The sequence below is a fragment of the Peromyscus leucopus genome, chromosome 4 (assembly GCF_004664715.2).
Source record: "Peromyscus leucopus breed LL Stock chromosome 4, UCI_PerLeu_2.1, whole genome shotgun sequence".
Taxonomy (NCBI): Eukaryota; Metazoa; Chordata; class Mammalia; order Rodentia; family Cricetidae; genus Peromyscus; species Peromyscus leucopus.
The window spans coordinates 131,889,541-131,906,922 of NC_051066.1; the positions used below are offsets into that span (position 1 = coordinate 131,889,541).

General features: G+C 48.4%; 1 protein-coding gene across 7 annotated transcripts in view; it reads right to left on the reverse strand.

Annotated features, from left to right (window-relative positions):
• Gss (glutathione synthetase) overlaps window positions 1-5,474 on the reverse strand; it is a 30,364-nt gene extending 24,890 nt beyond the window's left edge. The window contains exons 1-2 of one of the 7 annotated variants that reach the window (XM_028889023.1): window positions 5,367-5,474; window positions 554-688 (exon numbers count right to left, since the gene is read on the reverse strand). In XM_028889023.1, coding sequence (XP_028744856.1) covers window positions 554-682 — 129 coding nt within the window. In that variant the 5' untranslated portion in view covers window positions 683-688; window positions 5,367-5,474. The other 6 variants (XM_037205348.1, XM_037205347.1, XM_028889022.2 and 3 more) reach the window with 6 other exon arrangements.
• Window positions 5,475-17,382: the final 11,908 nt, after the last annotated feature.

Sequence of the window (17,382 nt, forward strand, 5' to 3'; positions counted from 1 at the left end):
TATATACATATACATATGTATGTGCACAAAAAGCTGAAGGAGCATATCAAAAACCAAGCTAGGCATGGTGATGCATACCTAGGGTCCCAGCACTTAGAAGGGAGACGTGGGAGGACTGGCATGAGTTCAAGGCCCTCCTAGTCTACACAGTGAGTTTTAAGCCAGCTAGGGCTCCATGCTGAGACTCTGTTTCAAAAGCAAACAAACAAACAAAAGCAATTGCAGAGAAGACATGTGGTTGGGGGTGCTTGATTATGATAGGTCCCCTGACAAAGTGCTTCCTGGGAATGATCTCCTAGTTGCCTCACATGGTCAATTATGTAGCCATATCGTGTTCACCTACTGGAAGAAAGTACACCTTACAGGAATTAAGTAGCTGCCTAAATTACACTTCAACCCTCAGATTTAGGTTTGATTACTCCAGCATGCTGCTTTTTACTTTACATACTTTTAGGAATCAACTTTAGTTATTAAATAAAATAAGGAAAGAGATGTAGTCTTTGACCCAAAGGGGCCGCCCCCATCCCGGGAGGGTAGGCTCTAAGCAGCTTACATCCGAGGAGCTGGGATTCTGTGCAGACCTCAGCAACACGCCCTCAGCCAAGGCTCGGTCTATGGCCTGCTGTGCCAACTCTTCAAGCTGCTTCTCATCCTGCAAGATGCTCCCCCAGCTGGCAGCCATCCCCACCTGTGAAGACAAGAGGGCTTGGTGACAGAGGGCCCAGCAGCCATTGGAATGTGGCTACAGCCAATACTGTGAGACTTGGCCAGTTCCATGGAGGGGCAGCCGTGGTAGGGAACAAACTGTCTCCACTTCCTCCATGTGCACAGAACGAGTCCCACGGTGCTTCCAAGGCTGCTCCTTCCCTCTTTGGGGTCTCAATACAACAAGGGTATGACTCTCACAGGGAGGAAGCCAAGGTTCAGAGAGTAAAATGACTTGCTCTAGACAATGGCAGGTCTAGATGGTGTTCCAGTGCAGGTCTCTGGACTTCCGGTCCTAAACTCCTCAATGGAGAAAGAGGCTCTAATGCCATATGTGACTGGAACAAGTAACTTCCCCTCCCAGAACTACGGTTCCTTATCTGTGCATAAGAAGGAAGGGATAAATGGGTTTCCAAACCTGGCTTAACATTCTGGGTTGCTTGGGGAAAAAATACATATTACTGGGCCCCACCCCAGAGATTACGACTGAAGGGCTCAGCGGGAGGAAGGGGTTGAAACTGCATTTTAAAATGTTTTCCTAAAGTGGAAACTGTTAATTCCCCCTCTTTAATTTTATTACATTTATTTGTGTGTGTGTGTGTGTGTGTGTGGAGAGAGAGAGAGAGAGAGAGAGAGAGAGAGAGAGAGAGAGAGAGAGAGAGCTGGCATGGAATGCATGGTAGAAATCATTCGACACTCTGCAAGTCAGTTCTTGCTTTCCACCACATGGCTCTCCAGGATCAACCTGAGGTCGTCAGCCTGTGGCAAACACCTTGACCTAATGAGTCATCTCTCTTGGCACTGATTCCCTTTCTTATTCCGACAACCTGCAACAGTAGATATCACACAAATTACACAGCAGGTAGGGGAGGAGACTGTGCAATGTCATGAAATGCAAATAAGATCAACTGTTGTGGGATATCTCTTCACACGGTGTCACTGTGACTGGTTTAATAAAGAGCCGAATGGCCAGCAGCTAGGCAGGAAGAGGTTAGCGGGACTTCTGGGGACAGAGAGGTCTTGAAGAAGAAGAAAGGCAGAGTCACCAGCCAGCCCTGGAAGAAACAGGATGGGCAGAACCGTAAAGGCATCAGAGCCACATAGATGAAAGAATATGTGTTAAATTAAATTATAAGAACTAGTTAGGAACAAGCCTAAGCTAAGGCCGAGTTTTCATAATTAGTAAGTCTCCGAGTCATTATTTGTGAGCTGGCGGCCCAAAGAAAAAATCCGTCTACAGTCAATTTCTCCCTTATACCAGGGAGCCAATTTACTAGCACAAAACAATTACATCTTTATGTGGACATTTATCAACACATATAAAAGGGACAAAAAATATTTTTAAGAAGTCAAATTATCATTAATCTCGGCACTTGGGAGACCGAGGCAAGAGGATCTCTGTGAGTTCGAGGCCAGCCTGGTCTACAGGGTGAGTTCCAGGACAGCCAGGGCTACACAGAGAAACCTTGCCTTGAAAAACAAAGCAAAAAGAAAAAGAAATTACTTTATCAAAGTAGAAATACCTGAAACTAAGCTGCCCGGCCCAAAGTGAAGAAGTACTCTGCCTGGCTGCCAGAGGTGCTAAGAGGTCCACCAGCTCACATCTGGCTACTCACTTATTTTATAGCAGGTTCGGGCTTCAGAGGATCTGGATAAAAACCTGGAAACATCTGGTCACTATTCTTGTCCTACCCTGCTGTCACTTAATTCCAAGAAACAAACATGGCTGCCGTACTCAGGGGTCGTCAAGAAGGGAGATGGACAATGATAGATAACCTCCATCATTTTCAGCCTCTGTCTCTTTCTCCTCGTGGTTTTAGATCATTCATCCAAGTCAGCCAGACTCAGCACAATGCTTTGACAGAATGAACATGTGATCTCAAGACAGAGATCCTCCTGCCTCTGCTTCCCGAGTGCTGGCATTAAAGGCGTGCACCACCACTGCCAGGCTCAAAAATATATTTCAAATAAGAAGTTTTATTACTTTCTTTTTTTCTGGTCAGGATTTTGCTATGTCACTCAGACTGGCCTCCAACTCAGCAATCCTCCGCTCTCCCAAGCAATGGCATCACAGGCATGAGCCACCACACCCCGATGAACAGTTAACTAATTAAGCTTTCTGGTTTGAATGCTGCAGGGCATGGTGCTGGCTTGGCTTGGTGAGGACTCCCTGGCTGACAGCCTTTCAGTGATGGGCATGTCAGCAGGAAGGAACCGAAGAGTAGGACTCAGGCTCACCCATAGCAACTCACTCCTATCTCAGTGCCTTCCAAGGCCAGCTTCCTTAATGATCTAGGGGCATCCCACCAGGCCTCACCTCTTAAGGGTCCCACTACCTCCCAAAGTCACCACATTGGGGACCAAGCCCAACACATGAACCCATAGCAGAGTGCTGTATGCAGGAACTTGTCTTGGCTGTACCCACTTCACAAGCAGTGGGAGACTTGTTAAAGGTCATAGAGCAACTTAGTAACAGGGCCAGAGGGGAACCCATGGCTCCAACATTAGAGCAACTGGACCTCCACTAGTCCCCATCTCTACATACCTGGAATTCCAATAGCTGTCTATTGCCGGGTTTTGCTTAGCTTACTAATGCCAGGCCCTTGGCTAGGTACTAGGGACATTAAAAATAATTACTATGGATGGGCATGGTGGTCCAGGCCTTCAATGCCAGCACTCGGAGTAGAGGCAGGAGAGCCATGTGTCTGAGGCCAGCCTGGGCTACACAGGAAGACCCTGTGTCAGTAATAACAACAGAAGCAGGGCTGAGGCAGAGGCTCAGGTGGTAAAGTGCTGGCCACACAAGCATTAGGCAAGAACTCAATCCCCGAGCGGGGCCATGGTGGTGCGCACCTTTAATCCCAGCAGAGCCAGGTGGATCTCTGTCAGTTCGAGGCCAGCCTGGTCTACAGAGTGAGATCCAAGACAGGCACCAAAAATACACAGAAAAACCCTGGCTCAAAAAAACAAAAAACAACAACAAAAGAAGAAGAAGAAGAAGAAGAAGAAGAAGAAGAAGAAGAAGAAGAAGAAGAAGAAGAAGAAGAAGAAGAAGAAGAAGAAGAAGATCTTAATCCCTAGCACCCACAAAAGATGGCCACAGTAGTGCGGTACTCTTCTGAAGCCCCGATGCTGTGGACATTGTAACAGCTGGACCTCTGGAGCTTGCTGGTCAGTGACTGTGAGTGAGCTCCAGGTTCAATAAGACCCTGTCTTCAAAAAATAAGGGAGGGGGCTGGGGGGTAGCTCAGCAGGTGGAGAGCCTGCTACACAGCATGAGGACCAGAGATCAGATCCCCAGCACCCACATAAATGCTGGGCAGATGGGGGTGACCTATATATAATCCCAGAATTTGAGGGGCAGAGACAGAGGTGAAGAGTGGCCAAGTGACCTGATGCTCAGTTTTCCACATGTGCGCATACATATAAATGCACTCTCACATGCAAACAGACACATCTGTGTACACACACACACACACACACACACACACACACACACACACCTCCAAAGGGTGTATCACAACTGAGGGAAACAGAATGTCAACTGTGGGTGTCCATGCACACTCATGCACACAAACCCTATAACAACAACAGCAACTAGAAAACTGCTAACTGGTTTTCTTTCTATAGACTTAACCCTTCTGTGACTTGTTTGGCTAATGACACTTGAGTTTGCATTTTCACAGCAAGTACTTCCCTGGTTTTCCAGCAGAATATTCAGCTGCTCCCTGGGATGCTCCTCCTCTGGCGCCCAAGCCTCCCCTGCATGCACTTTTCCCCCACATCCCATCTCTTCCAGTCCTGTGGATTCTGCTGACCTAGCGCAGCGCTCTAAATTCCTCTATGTCTGCCTCTCCCGGTCACTGGCCAACCCCCTCCTCGTCCCCGGGCACCAAGTAGAATCAGAGTCGTCAAAGCGTCTTAAGTGACTGAGACGCACCACCCTCTCTCACTTCCTAGGTCTCGGCAGATGCTGGTTTCCCTGCGGCTTAAAGGCTCTCCCACTGAGCTGCGTCCACGGTCGCTGCAGTCATCCTGGAACACTCCCCACAACTCTTGATTTAGTTTTGGAAGCCATCCCTGGACGTCCCGGTCCAGGTTCGTACCTCTACCATAAAAACAGCATTTGCCTTGATACTTCTCTGCTAGTGCTAGATCACAGTAGCCAGTGAAGGTTAACTAAGTAGTGATGAGTGAATCACGAAAAACTTTAAACGCCCACGTAGAAATCCGGCCGGACTTTAATCCCATGGGCGAGGCCAGGGCGGGCTCGGGGCCTGGAGCTACAGCAGGGTAGCTGGCCCTGGCTTGTCCCCAGGATGGGCCCCGTTCACTCCCCATCCCTGGACAAAGTTTGGTCCTGAGCTCTCTCAGTTTTTGATGGTGGCTTTTTAATACGTTTCCTAGAACTCTGGCTCTAGCCTCGCTGACCGCGTCCGAGCTGGGAGCAGGCGAGCTAGAAATCCAGGTTCAGCACGCGCCAGCCCAACCCCCTCACTGGACCCAAGTTCCCCCCGGTGCCGGCCGCCGTCCCGGCCGCCGCGTCTGCCTGCCCGCCCGCCCGCCCGCCGCGTTCCAATCGCTCTCAGACCCCTCCCTCACAGCTCTCCTCCCGAGGAAACTTGACCCTCGCCAGCCGCCGTCGCCGAGCCCCGACCTACTCGTTCGTTGTCCAGCTGCTCGCCAAGCTCCAACTCCTCACGCCGTTACCCAGGCTCAGGGGGCGGGGCCTCGGCAGGACCCAGGGCGCCTGCGCAGACCGCCCCGCTGGGCTTGAAGAGCTGGGAAGGGAAGGCGCCCTGCGTCCGTGAAGCTGGACGGCGGCCGGGAAGGGGCACTTCGTGAGAAGCGACCTGGGCTTTAGGGACGCCTCGGTACCCTGGGGAACAGGCCTCGGGAAGTAGGGAAGGGGTGTGACTCCATCGGCGGGATGTTGCCTGCAGGCTTAGATGCCCGAGAGTCAGCCAGTGACATCCTGTGAGATGGGACACTCGGTAGAATAGGGAGGGCATCGGGTCCCCTGCAAGAGCAACAAGTACCCGTAACCGCCCTCTCTCCAGCCCCGTGGGGCTGTCTTTAAATACGCAAGTTCATGATCCTCCTACCCCTACGCAGACCCCCTCATGCTCTGGCAACCCACAGCAATTTGACTTTCTTATTCCCAGATTGTGAGAGGTTTGTTCAAAATCGGAGGCGCCTGTTAAAATGTTACTTAAATGAAACGTATCTGACCAAACCCTAGGGAATTAATTATGACTAAGATACCAAACTCCTAATTAGTTTGATGTCAATAAAAGATGAGCTCTAGAGTGTGGGGCAGGCTGTTAAGAACCCCAAGCAGCGAAAAGACAGTTTTATATGTTAGGAGCGGGCAGATGCAGGCAGATTTCAGGTGTGAGACTGAGGCTGAGGCAAGCCATGGTTGTGGAGCTAGAGAAAGGGGATGTCAAACTGAGAGAGGTTTTTGAGGGAGAATTGTTACTGTAAATCAGTGGCCCAACCCAGGGACCAGAATCCTTCACTCCCTAGATAAAGCAGGTATGTCTTTCCCCAGGACAGATAATCCTCAGATAAGTGGCCTGGTAGTTGCTGACCAGGTAGGAAGCAGCAACCCCAAGTGACAGGCAAAGGAAACCATTTCTAATTCATAATGAAATTACAATAAGCAGGGAATCCTGGGCTTGAGCCTTTAATTCCAGCCTTCGAGAGGCTGAGGCAGGAGGATCTCAGTGAGTTCTAGCCCAGCCTGGTTTACATAAGAATTCCAGGCCAGCCCGAGTTAGATGGTGTGAGCTTGTCTCAAAACCAAAACAGACAAAAATGAAATTATAATGAAAACAAAAGCACCATGACCCAGGGCTCTCTGTACAGGTTCCTCTCCTCTGAGCTGGATCAGCATGATATACCCGGTGACTATGGGTGAACTGTGGGCAGGATCCCAGATCTTAACAGCCCATTTGGTTGAGCATCCGTCCATTGTGGCTTTTGTTTCTGTTCTGTAGATGTGGCAGCCGAGCCTGAGAAGTTACCTAACTTGTTCAGAGTGATGTGGTGAATGGTCAGAGTGGGATGAAGGGTCAAAGGTCATCTCAGGGAGACTTTTTACCCTGTGCTCCTCTTCTCAGATGATTTACTTCTAAGTCCTGGCCTGGCCGGCTCCTTGTCATTCAGATGTTTGCCCCTTAGATGCCACCCTGCCTTGCCAGTCTGTCACATAGCAGTTATTAGCACCTGAAGTTACTTGTTGTTTTCATCTCCTGGGCGTGAATTCCATCAGCGTGGCCATCGGCTGTCTAATTTACTACCCCCTGAAAGGCCCAGGAAAGGAGAAGACAAAGAAGCAACCTGAGAAAATACCAAAACCCTTGGAAGGGAAAACTCTAGATCAAGAAACCGGGGGGGGGGGGGGGGGGGGGGGGGGGGGGGGGGGGGGGCTGGAGAGATGGCTCAGAGGTTAAGAGCACTGGCTGTTCTTCCAGAGGTCCTGAGTTCAATTCCCAGCAACCACATGATGGCTCAGCCATCTACAATGAGATCTGCAGGCCAAACACTCACTGTATACATCATAAATAAATAAATGTTTTTTTAAAAAAAAAAAAAAAAAAAGAAAGAAACCAGGGGGACTCACTGTTCTCTTACAGCAGTGGTTCTCAACCTGTGTGTCACGACCTTTGGGATTGAGTGACCCTTTCACAGGGGTCACCTAAGACCACCTGCATATCAGATATTTACATTATGATTCATAACAGTAGCAAAATCACAGTTACGAAGTTACAGTGAAAACAATTCTATGGTTGGGGGTCACCACAACGTGAACTGTATTAAAGGGTCGCAGCATTAGGAAGGCTGAGAACCACTTCCCCAGACCCTGGAGTGGTGCCTGGAATGATGATCTGATAGGATGGGAGGGAGGGAGGGAGGGAGGGAGGGAGGGAGGGAGGGAGGGAGGTGGGTGGATACTGACATTAGTGAAAACTTTACGATATCTCAAGTACTTCCCACCAGTTCCCTCGTTGAATCCTTCCACAGCCCTTCAAGGTAAACATTATCTCCAGGAATTGGTTTGTTTCTTCAGGGCTGAGGCTCAGTTGGTAGAATATTTGCTGGCATGCATGAAGCTCTGGGTTCGATAACCAGCACCACATAAACCGGGTGTGGTGGTGGACACCTGTAGTCCTACCATTTGGAAACTGGAGGCAGGAAGACTGGAAGTTCAAGATTACCCTAGGCTACATGAGACCCTGTCTCAAAACAAACAAACGAACAAACAAACAAACAAAAAAAACCTATTCATTGGATGGAGACGTTTGTGTATACGATGTGGAGAAATTAAAAGATCTAAGATGAATAAACTCAGTATGGAGGATTGGGATGTATCATGGTGGTAGCGTGGTTGCTTAGCATTGTGAGGCTCAGGGTTTGATCCCCAGCATCCCCTCAAAAAGGATTTAGAAGGCTCCCACTTTGCTCCCTCATGAACACTTCTTTAAAAGCTGGCCACAGGGATGTGCATCTGTACCTCCAGAAACCTGGGAGCTGAAGTGGTAGGATCACAAGGCCATCTGGGGCTGTACATAGATTGCATCTCCAAACAGAAACCCAGGATGAGGGAGTTTTCCCAGGGTATTCCTAGCCCCGTGCCTTTGCTATTGCATGTAGTAGACAACAGAGAACCGACTGAAGATTCACAGAGGTGGATGAGGATGCAGTGAGCCTTGGTATCTAAGATCTGAGTTCAAATCCTGACTCCACAACCGAGCACTGTGACTACAGCAAGCCCTTTGGCCTCTAAATCCACAGCCTGACTTCCAAAGTGGAGTCTCTTTTTCCTTGTCTTTATTGCACTGGTCACAAGTGCTAGGAGCTTGGCTACTTCCTTCTTGCATCTTTTTTTTTTTTTTTTTTTTCCAGACAGGGTTTCTCTGTGTATGTAGCTTTGCGCCTTTCGTGGAACTCACTCTGTAGACCAGGCTGGCCTCGAACTCACAGAGATCTGCCTGGCTCTGCCTCCCGAGTGCTGGGATTAAAGTGTGTGCCACCACCGCCCGGCTTGGCTACTTCTTTCTTACCACCAGGGTTAGTCCAGTTGCATTATGGTCTCCATTCTTACAGCTGGGGAAGTGGGGGCTTGAAGACGTGTCCTGGTTTGCCAGAGGCCACACAGCTCTGCACTCTTAGCCACTGGCCCTCTTCCTACTCTTTGGGATGAGGTCAAGCTTGTCAGAGCTGAGGTAACTCCGCTGCAGTCTATGTTGAAGGGTTCGTGGGAACATTTGAATATGAATTAGAAGACAAGCAAGGCTGCCTTTAACTTTGTGCTTTATATTTGCCCTGTGATGGCCTCTCCAAGTCTCAGCTGGCTTTATGGAGAGTGAGGTTGACACAGGTCTCGTGCATCTTGTTACGGAGCTGAAGATACCCTTGAACTCCTGATCCTCCTGCCTCTACTTCCCAAGTGTTGGGATCACAGCCATGTGCCATCGCACCACACGGAGCTTGGTCTGGCCTTTTGATTGGGAAACCTCCCACTGTCCCAGGGTCTGCATCGCACATGGCCGATGTCTCTTTCTAGCCATGACATCACCCTTCTGGCACTACAGTTTATGAGGCTAGCTATCTCCCCACCTGGCTGAGGGCCACTGCTTCAGCTATTCAGAGTGGAATTCCTCTGCCTTCCAGCCTCTAGCACGGGCCTGGCCCAGACTTGCTGCTCAGGAAATGCCTGTGGAATCCAAGTGGGGCTCTTGCATGTGTTGAGGATTTACTATGTGCCAGACCTATCCCTGACACTTTATACGTGCTACCTCATTTACACCCCGCAGTAATCCTGGGAGGGGACGTTATTGTCCTTATTTTACTGAGAAGAAATAGAGAAGCTGGTCTCTGCTGTAGGAGGCCCACTTGCCATTGCTGTTAGAACCCAAACTGGCTCTAGGGCAGTGATTCTCAACCTGTGGGTTGTGACCCCTTTGGGGACCAAATGACACTTTCACAGGAGTCACCTAAGACCATCAGAAAACACGGATATTTACATTATGATCCATGACAGTAGCAAAATTGCAGTTATGAAGTAGCGATGAAAATCATTTTATGGCTGGGGTCACCACAACATGAGGAGCTGTGTTAAAGGGTCACAGCATTAGGGAGGTTGAGAACCACCGCTCTAGGGCACACACTCTTATAGTTCATCATGAACTGGGGAGACCGCTACTTCTAAGACCCAGGATCCTCAGAGACGTATCACAAACTCTGACCCAGCTCTAACTTCATTTACGAGCAAAGAAAATTCCCAGAAAGGGGAGAAGACTGGGCTAGTGAGAAGGCTCCTCGGGATAAGGCTTTTGTCACCAACACTGAAGATCTGAGTTCAATCCCCAGGACCTACATGGTACAAGGAAGAACTGAATCCCACAAGTTGTTCTTTGACCTCCGCAAATGTGCTATGACTCATGCATGTGCACAAATACAACTAAATAAATGTAAACAAAAACAAAAACAAAACTTTATGACTTTTCCTATTCTGAACATTTCATACAAATGGAACCATACCACGTGTGACCCTTGTGACTTTCCTCTGGCCTGCATGATGTAGTCTGGGTCAAAGCTTTGTTCCTAGGGCTGGAGAGATGCTCAAGGGTTAAGAGCACTGGCTGCTCTTGCAGAGGACCACTGTTCCGTTCCCAGAACTCACAAGGCAGCTAAATCCACTTCCGGAGAACCCTGAACCCTCTTCTGGCTTTATCAGGCACCAGGTGCATATATGGTACACACTCACACATGCAACACGAAAAAGGGAAACTCCATTCCTTTAGGTTAAGTACTCACATTTGTGAACAGACCATTTTGTTCATTAGTTTAAAGCATTTTGGGCTATTTTCTCTGTGTAAACATTTTTTCCCCTTAAGACAGGGTCTCATTATGTAGCCTTGGCTAGCCTGGAATTCACTCTAGATCAGGCTGGCCTCAAACTCACAGAAATCTGCCTGCCTCTGCACCCAGGTTCTGGAATTAAAGGCATGTGCCACCCTGCCCAGGCTGTTTTCACTTTTTGTTATTCTGAATGTTGTTAATATCCACATACATATCTGTGTGTGAACATTACATCTTGTAGTCCACTTGAGATCTAGTAGTGAGATCGCTGAGTCATGTTAACTATAAGATAAATCCTTTAAGGAATTACCAACTGTTTTCCAACATGGGAGTGGTATATGAGCTCTAGTTTTTCATCTTCTCCAGTACTTGTCTGTTTAATTATAGTCCTCTTAAGTAGGGTAAAGTATCTCATTGGGGGTTGCCTTTTGTTTGTTTGTTTTGGGGTTCTTTGTTTGTTTGTTTTTTGAGTCATGTAGTTCAGGCTGGCCTCCAACTCCTATGTTGTGAAGGTTCCTCTGTGGTCTCTTTTTCTGTTCCTGCCTAGACCTTCCCTTGATGGCGGACTGTGGGCTGGCTAGTCTTCTGTGAACTTGACACAAGCTAGGATCATCTGAGAGGAGGGAACCTCAATTAAAAAATTGCCTCCATAAGATCAGGCTGTAGGCAAGCCTGTAAGGGCATTTTCTTAATAGTAATCGGTGAGGGAGGGACCAGCCCACTTTGTGTGGTGCCATCCCTGGGGTGGTGGTCCTAGGTGCTATAAGAAAATAGGCTGAGCAAGCCATGAGAAGCAAGCTATGGCCTCTGCATTAGTGCTGCCTCCAAGTTCCTGCTCTGTCTGAGTTCCTGCCTTGGCTTCCCTCAATGGACTGTCACCTGTAAGCCAAATAAACTTTTTCCTCCCTTAAGTTGCTTTTGGTAGTGTTTACCACAGCAACAGAGAAGCAAACTAGGACACCAAAACTCAGAATTGTCCATTTTTTATTATTATTTTTTCTAATCTACTGGTTGAGATGCTGTGAAATAATCCTGTACACTGTGAATATGTATTACTCTCATTGGTTAATAAAGAAGCTGATTGGCCTATAGCAAGGCAGGATAAAGTTAGGTGGGACAATCAAACTGAGGATCCTGGGATGAAGAAGATGGATTCAGAGGAGAATCAGCCAGCCAGCCAGCCAGCTGCTGAGGAAGGAGGACCTGTAGAAAATGAGGTAACAAGCCATGAGCCATGTGATGAAGCACAGATAAGAAATATGGGTTAATTTAAGTGTAAGAGTTAGCTAGTAACAAGCCTGAGCTATTGGCCGATCATTTATAAGTAATATAAGCCTCTGAGTGGTTATTTGGGAACTGGTAGGCTGGAGGAAACTGTCCAACTACAGTTGGCATTCCAATGTGGGGCTGGAATTTCCACATAAAAACTGACAAAAACTTAAAAAGGGTTCTAGACACACAAGAATGGAGTCAAGCATGGCTTTTTGGTAGCTGTCTTTTCTCTGTTGGGCTGTTTGCTGGCAGCGAGCGGAGGCATAGCTCCTTTAAGAGATGGCATCCTGGCTTGGAGGTGGCAGCAAAAATGGGTGGCTCTTTTAAGAAGCCCTACTAACAAACACTTACATGGTGTTTATGAGCAGATGACAGCATGCTACTTGGTAGCAACATGGACCCAAAAACTTCCAAGAGTTGGGGCAACTCATGGCTCCCAGAGCTGGCAGTAAACATAAGAGTTAGCTAGTAACAAGCCTGAGCTACCAGCCAATCATTTACAAGTAATATTAAGCCTCTGAGTCGTTATTTGGGAATTGGTGGGCAGGAGAGAAATGTCTGACTACATTAAGAAGTGACAGCTCGGGCTGGAGAGATGGCTCAGAGGTTGAGAGCACCGACTGCTCTTCCAGAGGTCCTGAGTTCAATTCCCAGCAACCACATGGTGGCTCACAACCATCTGTAATGAGATCTGGCGCCCTCTTCTGTATACATAATAAATAAATCTTTAAATAAATAAAAAAAATCATTAAAAAAAAAAAAGAAGTGACAGCTCACTGTGGCTTCCCAGATTAATAGATATTTTCTATTATACCTGCACGGTTAGTCATATGGCTGATTGGAGCCTCTGAAGGAAAGAACACTTCACTCTGCTGTGGTTGGAGCTTCGCAGGGCTCTGCATCTAGACTGTTGGTTGTGCAGAGGGAGACTGTGGAGTTAGGGAATGTTAAGGAAGGTGATGACTCTAGAGAGAGGGCTGTTGTCACCTTGAAACCTGTGGTGGAAGGAAGCTAAAGTTCTACCTCCTATCATAGGGTAGGTATTAAAAAATTAAACCCAACAAAGGAGTCAACGACTTAATCCTGAGACCTGAAACAATGAAACTCTTATTAAAAGAAAACCCAGGTGAACTCATGGAGATCTCAGGTTCATTGATGGTTTCTTAGATACAATAGTCAAGTGGGACATGGATGCACATGCCAGTAATCCCAACACCCAGGGGCAGGCAGGAGGATTGCATCTGTGAGGTCAGTCTGGGCTACACAGCAAAAACTATCCTCAAGCCAGGCGTGGTGGCACACGCCTTTAACCCAGCACTGGGAGGCAGAGGCAGGCGGAGCTCTGAGAACTTGTACTGAAAGAAGGGGTCACAGAGACCATGAAACCAAGGAGATGCCTAAGGTACCCATGGTTGCCAGCTTGACCTTTTCCTTCTCATGACCTCATGGTGAGTTGTAGGCTTTCCTTGCTTATTCTCCTGAAATGGAGATGGTAGTAATAAGAGAAGTAATTATTGCACACTGGATAATTATTATGAGCAATGAGTTGGCATTGTGTTTGTTCTTTTTAAAGGTGTGTTATCTTATTCCTTAGGGAACAGCTGCTGTCTCAGAGACAGGGTAATTGGGGTTTACAGACAGACAGACTCCAGCGCTGTATTGCTTTTTTTGGTTTTTTTGTTTGTTTGTTTGTTTTTGGTTTTTTCGAGACAGGGTTTCTCTGCGTAGCTTTGCGCCTTTCCTGAAACTCACTCTGTATCCCATGCTGGCCTTGAACTCACAGAGATTCGCCTGCCTCTGCCTCCCAAATGCTGGGATTAAAGGAGTGCGCCACCACCACCCGCCCGGCAGCGCTGTATTGTTAGCCTGGCTCAAAAGAACAAAGAAATAGGAAGCCCAGACTGGGGTGGGAGAGAACAGAGGAGACCAAGTTTGTTTACTGGGCCAAGAGTTGAGGCAACAGTAGGGGTGGGGGAGGGGGTGGGGCTATAGTGAGGCCCTTAGGAAGATAGTTCTTGGTGATGACTGTCCCACTCCACTGGACATGGCCTTCAGCAAACACTGCCACTCCCATGCCCAGGCCCCTGCTGGATGCTAGTGAGCCAGCCTGGGATCTGCTTCCTCCAAGGTTTTACATCGCCCTGATCTTCTGGGGAAGATGTGATGAGCAAGCCTGGCAACAAGCATAATACACTAAAATTCTGGGTGCATGCCAGGTGGTGCACACCTTTAACTCCAGCATTTAGAAGTAGGGTTGAGTTCCAGGCCCGCCTAGGATTAATAGTGAGACCTTAAATAAACAAAAAGTCACTAGGAAAATGTAAATAAGTTGGTCATATCTGATATCAGTGCTGTTACAGGGCCATCCTCCCATGGTGGTTTTTTTTTTGGGGGGGGGGTAGTTTAAGATAGTGTCTCACACTGTAGCCTAGGCTGGCCTGAAATTCAGTATTGTACATGACAGCCTCAAACTCACAGCGGTCCTCTTGCCTCAGTTTCCCAAGTGCTAGGATCACAGGCATGAGCAACCACAACCAGCATTCTATACTCTTTAAACAATTGAATGTAAATACACAAAAATAAAATGAAAAATCAATTAAGAAATAGAATCTGGCAGGAATGTAGTTCAAGGGCAAATGGCTACCATACACAAGGTCCTGGGTTCAATCCCCAGCACGACAACATATTTAAAAACAGTAAAAGAAATTTAAGCCATAAAAACCCTGTGGGCTAGGCTTGAAGCCTCCTGTCCTTGAGTTGATGAAGCATGGCTTCAGAGATGTGGGGCTGAGGAAGGGTCACCCTCTGGATACTCGGGTTAGGGCTGTGGGATAAGGGCTATGGCGCCATCAGCCAAACTTGCCCAGTTTAATCTTTTGAGAGAGTTTCTGCTCTCAGCTCCCAAACTTACTGACCCAGACCACAGAGCAAGGGCAGAGCCAAGCCTTGTCCACCGCTTCAGCTCCTGCTTGGTCTTTTACTGAGGATGGTTAGGTGTTCTTCCTCCGTTCTCACTCCACCAGATGGGGCTAAGTCTCCGTTCCTGGGAGGCCCCAGGTCGTTTGTTGTTAACCCTCTGTCTTGGGCATGTCTTCCTCACCAATCTGATGACCCTTAGCAGTGAGCCAAGTCCCAGGCTGGAGGTGTCAGCCAGCGGCTGGTGCCTTGAATTAAGTGGGCAGCTGACCCAGTGTGAACCAGTCATCCTGATCCCAGGACTCAAGGCGGGGCCTGGGCTCTGGCGCAGGATTTGGGCGGCTGCGGTCCTGTAAGATCGGGGAACTTCCCTCTCATGTGTTGGGCCTCCTAGGACCACTCTTGCAAAATGTTGACTGACCTGGACACCATCCTAAATTCCATCCCCAGAGTGGCAGACTCGAGATTTTCCTACCCCAGGAGATTTATCCACAGCCAGAGCCACACCCTCAGCCATTGCTGCCCCAGGTTAAGCACTGTTTGGCCACTTTCTCTCAACAACTTAAGTCGGGGTCTCCGTGTGTATTGTTTTGCAGAGAAGGAACACGAGGCTCAGAGGTGAAGCAACATGCTTGTAAGTGACAGAGGAAAAAGGTGAAGGAGGCCTAACTTGTCACAAAGTAACCCTTGCAGTATTCAGATTAAAAAGAAGTGTGGCCAGCCCGGCGGTGGTGGTGCACGCCTTTAATCCCAGCACTCGGGAGCAGAGCCAGGCGGATCTCTGTGAGTTTGAGGCCAGCCTGGTCTACAGAGTGAGTTTCAGGACAGCCAAGCTGCACAGAGAAACCCTGTCTTGAAACAAAACAAAAAGAAAAAGAGATAGCGCCTTCTCTACAGGAGCTGCTGCTGCTGTCAGTCAGCATACTGTGTATGCAGAACAGACACAGGCTCAGCCCTTCGCATGGATTATTTAGTTGAATACACATAACGACTCGGTGCATATAAAGTTATGCCTTCTTCACAATGGAAATTGGGGCTCTAAGAAGAGACCTGTGCAAGGCCACATGGAAAGCTGGACCGTGACTCTCTTCTGCCATTTCTTCCCTAAACCTCTAATTATTGGTTTCCTCTCTGCTCCCCAGCCCCTTCCTAATGCTGTTGCTGCTCTTCCTCCATCCCAGGATCCCTGGCTAACCCATGTCCATAGCCCTTCATTCATATTCTTACCATGGTTTGGAGCCTAGTGTTGGACCAAGCTGTATGGATTAGTGAACCCTGGGGATAATTCTACCTTTGGACATTCTTTAGCCCTTATTACTTTCTGCTTCTGGGCAAGGGGAAGGACCCAGGGACACATCACTCGGGCCCTCTGAGAAGTCTGTATATTTGTGACTAAAGCAGTTTAGAGGGTAGAGTGAGCTAGCAGGCTGCCCATACCTGGCAGGGAGGTCAGATCCACAAAAGGTGGGGTCAGGATCGGCCTCTCGAGGCTGGGTAGCTCCCAGGACTGGGCCTCTCAAGCTGGAAGCTGATATGAGCAGCAACAACTGCTGGCATTATCTGCCCTCTAAGAATAGCGTGAGGTAAAGATCAGAGGCTGGGGCCAGGGAAGAGGACAGGGGCCTCTGTCTCCCTGCCCGTCCCTGCTGCTTGGCACGGAGGCTGCGCTCCTCCTCTGGCTCACTCTTTGTTCTGGGGAGGTTTCGAATGGACATACTCATCCAAGTCTGGGCTCCCAGAACTCAGACCCAGGTTGTCTGGCCTATGGCTAGAGATAATGAGCACACAGCGCAGGGCTGGTCCTCATCCAGCCATCCTCCCGTATTATAGGCCTTTATTCACTCAGCAAACATTTTTAAATGGGCCTTATAGACATATGTGATTAAAAATTCAAAAGGTATTATAAAGGAAATAAATCTGTCCCCACTGACTGCTTTCATCAGCATCCCGAGGAACCAGTCTATCCCCAGACAAACTCATGGACTCACAAGCCTCCCTGACATACCCAGTCCATTTCTGCACATTCTTTTTTCCAGTGCTGGGGGTGGAACCTAGGGCCTTTGCATTCTAAGCAGGTGCTCTGCCACGGAGCATACCCACAGCTCCTCACTTGTTTTTCCTAAAGCTCTGTCGTAGACATAGTAACATATTGAATCTCCACTTGTACCAAATACTAGTCTTAGCACTTCGGATGCTCCAACTCCACCATCATGTTCGGGACTATGTTCTAGCTATCCAGCTCACTGTGAGAGACTTAAGTGGCTTCTCGAGATGCCATGGCTGGTAACTGATGGAGACAGGATTCAAACCCGAGGTGTTCTTCCTCCTAAGTTTGAGTCATATCCCTCTGCTATAAGCCTTTCCTCTTTCTAAGGGCCAAGGTAAGAAATATGTAGTGACCATTTACCAGGCCCCAGGCTGAACTGGGATACAGTAGAACATAAAAGAGACCAGGTCCCTGCCCTCGTGGAACTGGTACCCCAGCACTCACAAGTGCCTGTCAGCTCAGGCTGGAGAGAGGGGACCCCCACATGTCTTACATCAAGTTCAAGTCTTCTGTTCAGACATACCCTGCTCCTTGACCCATGAGTCCTCCAGCTCTCCAGTCTCAGAGCCAGG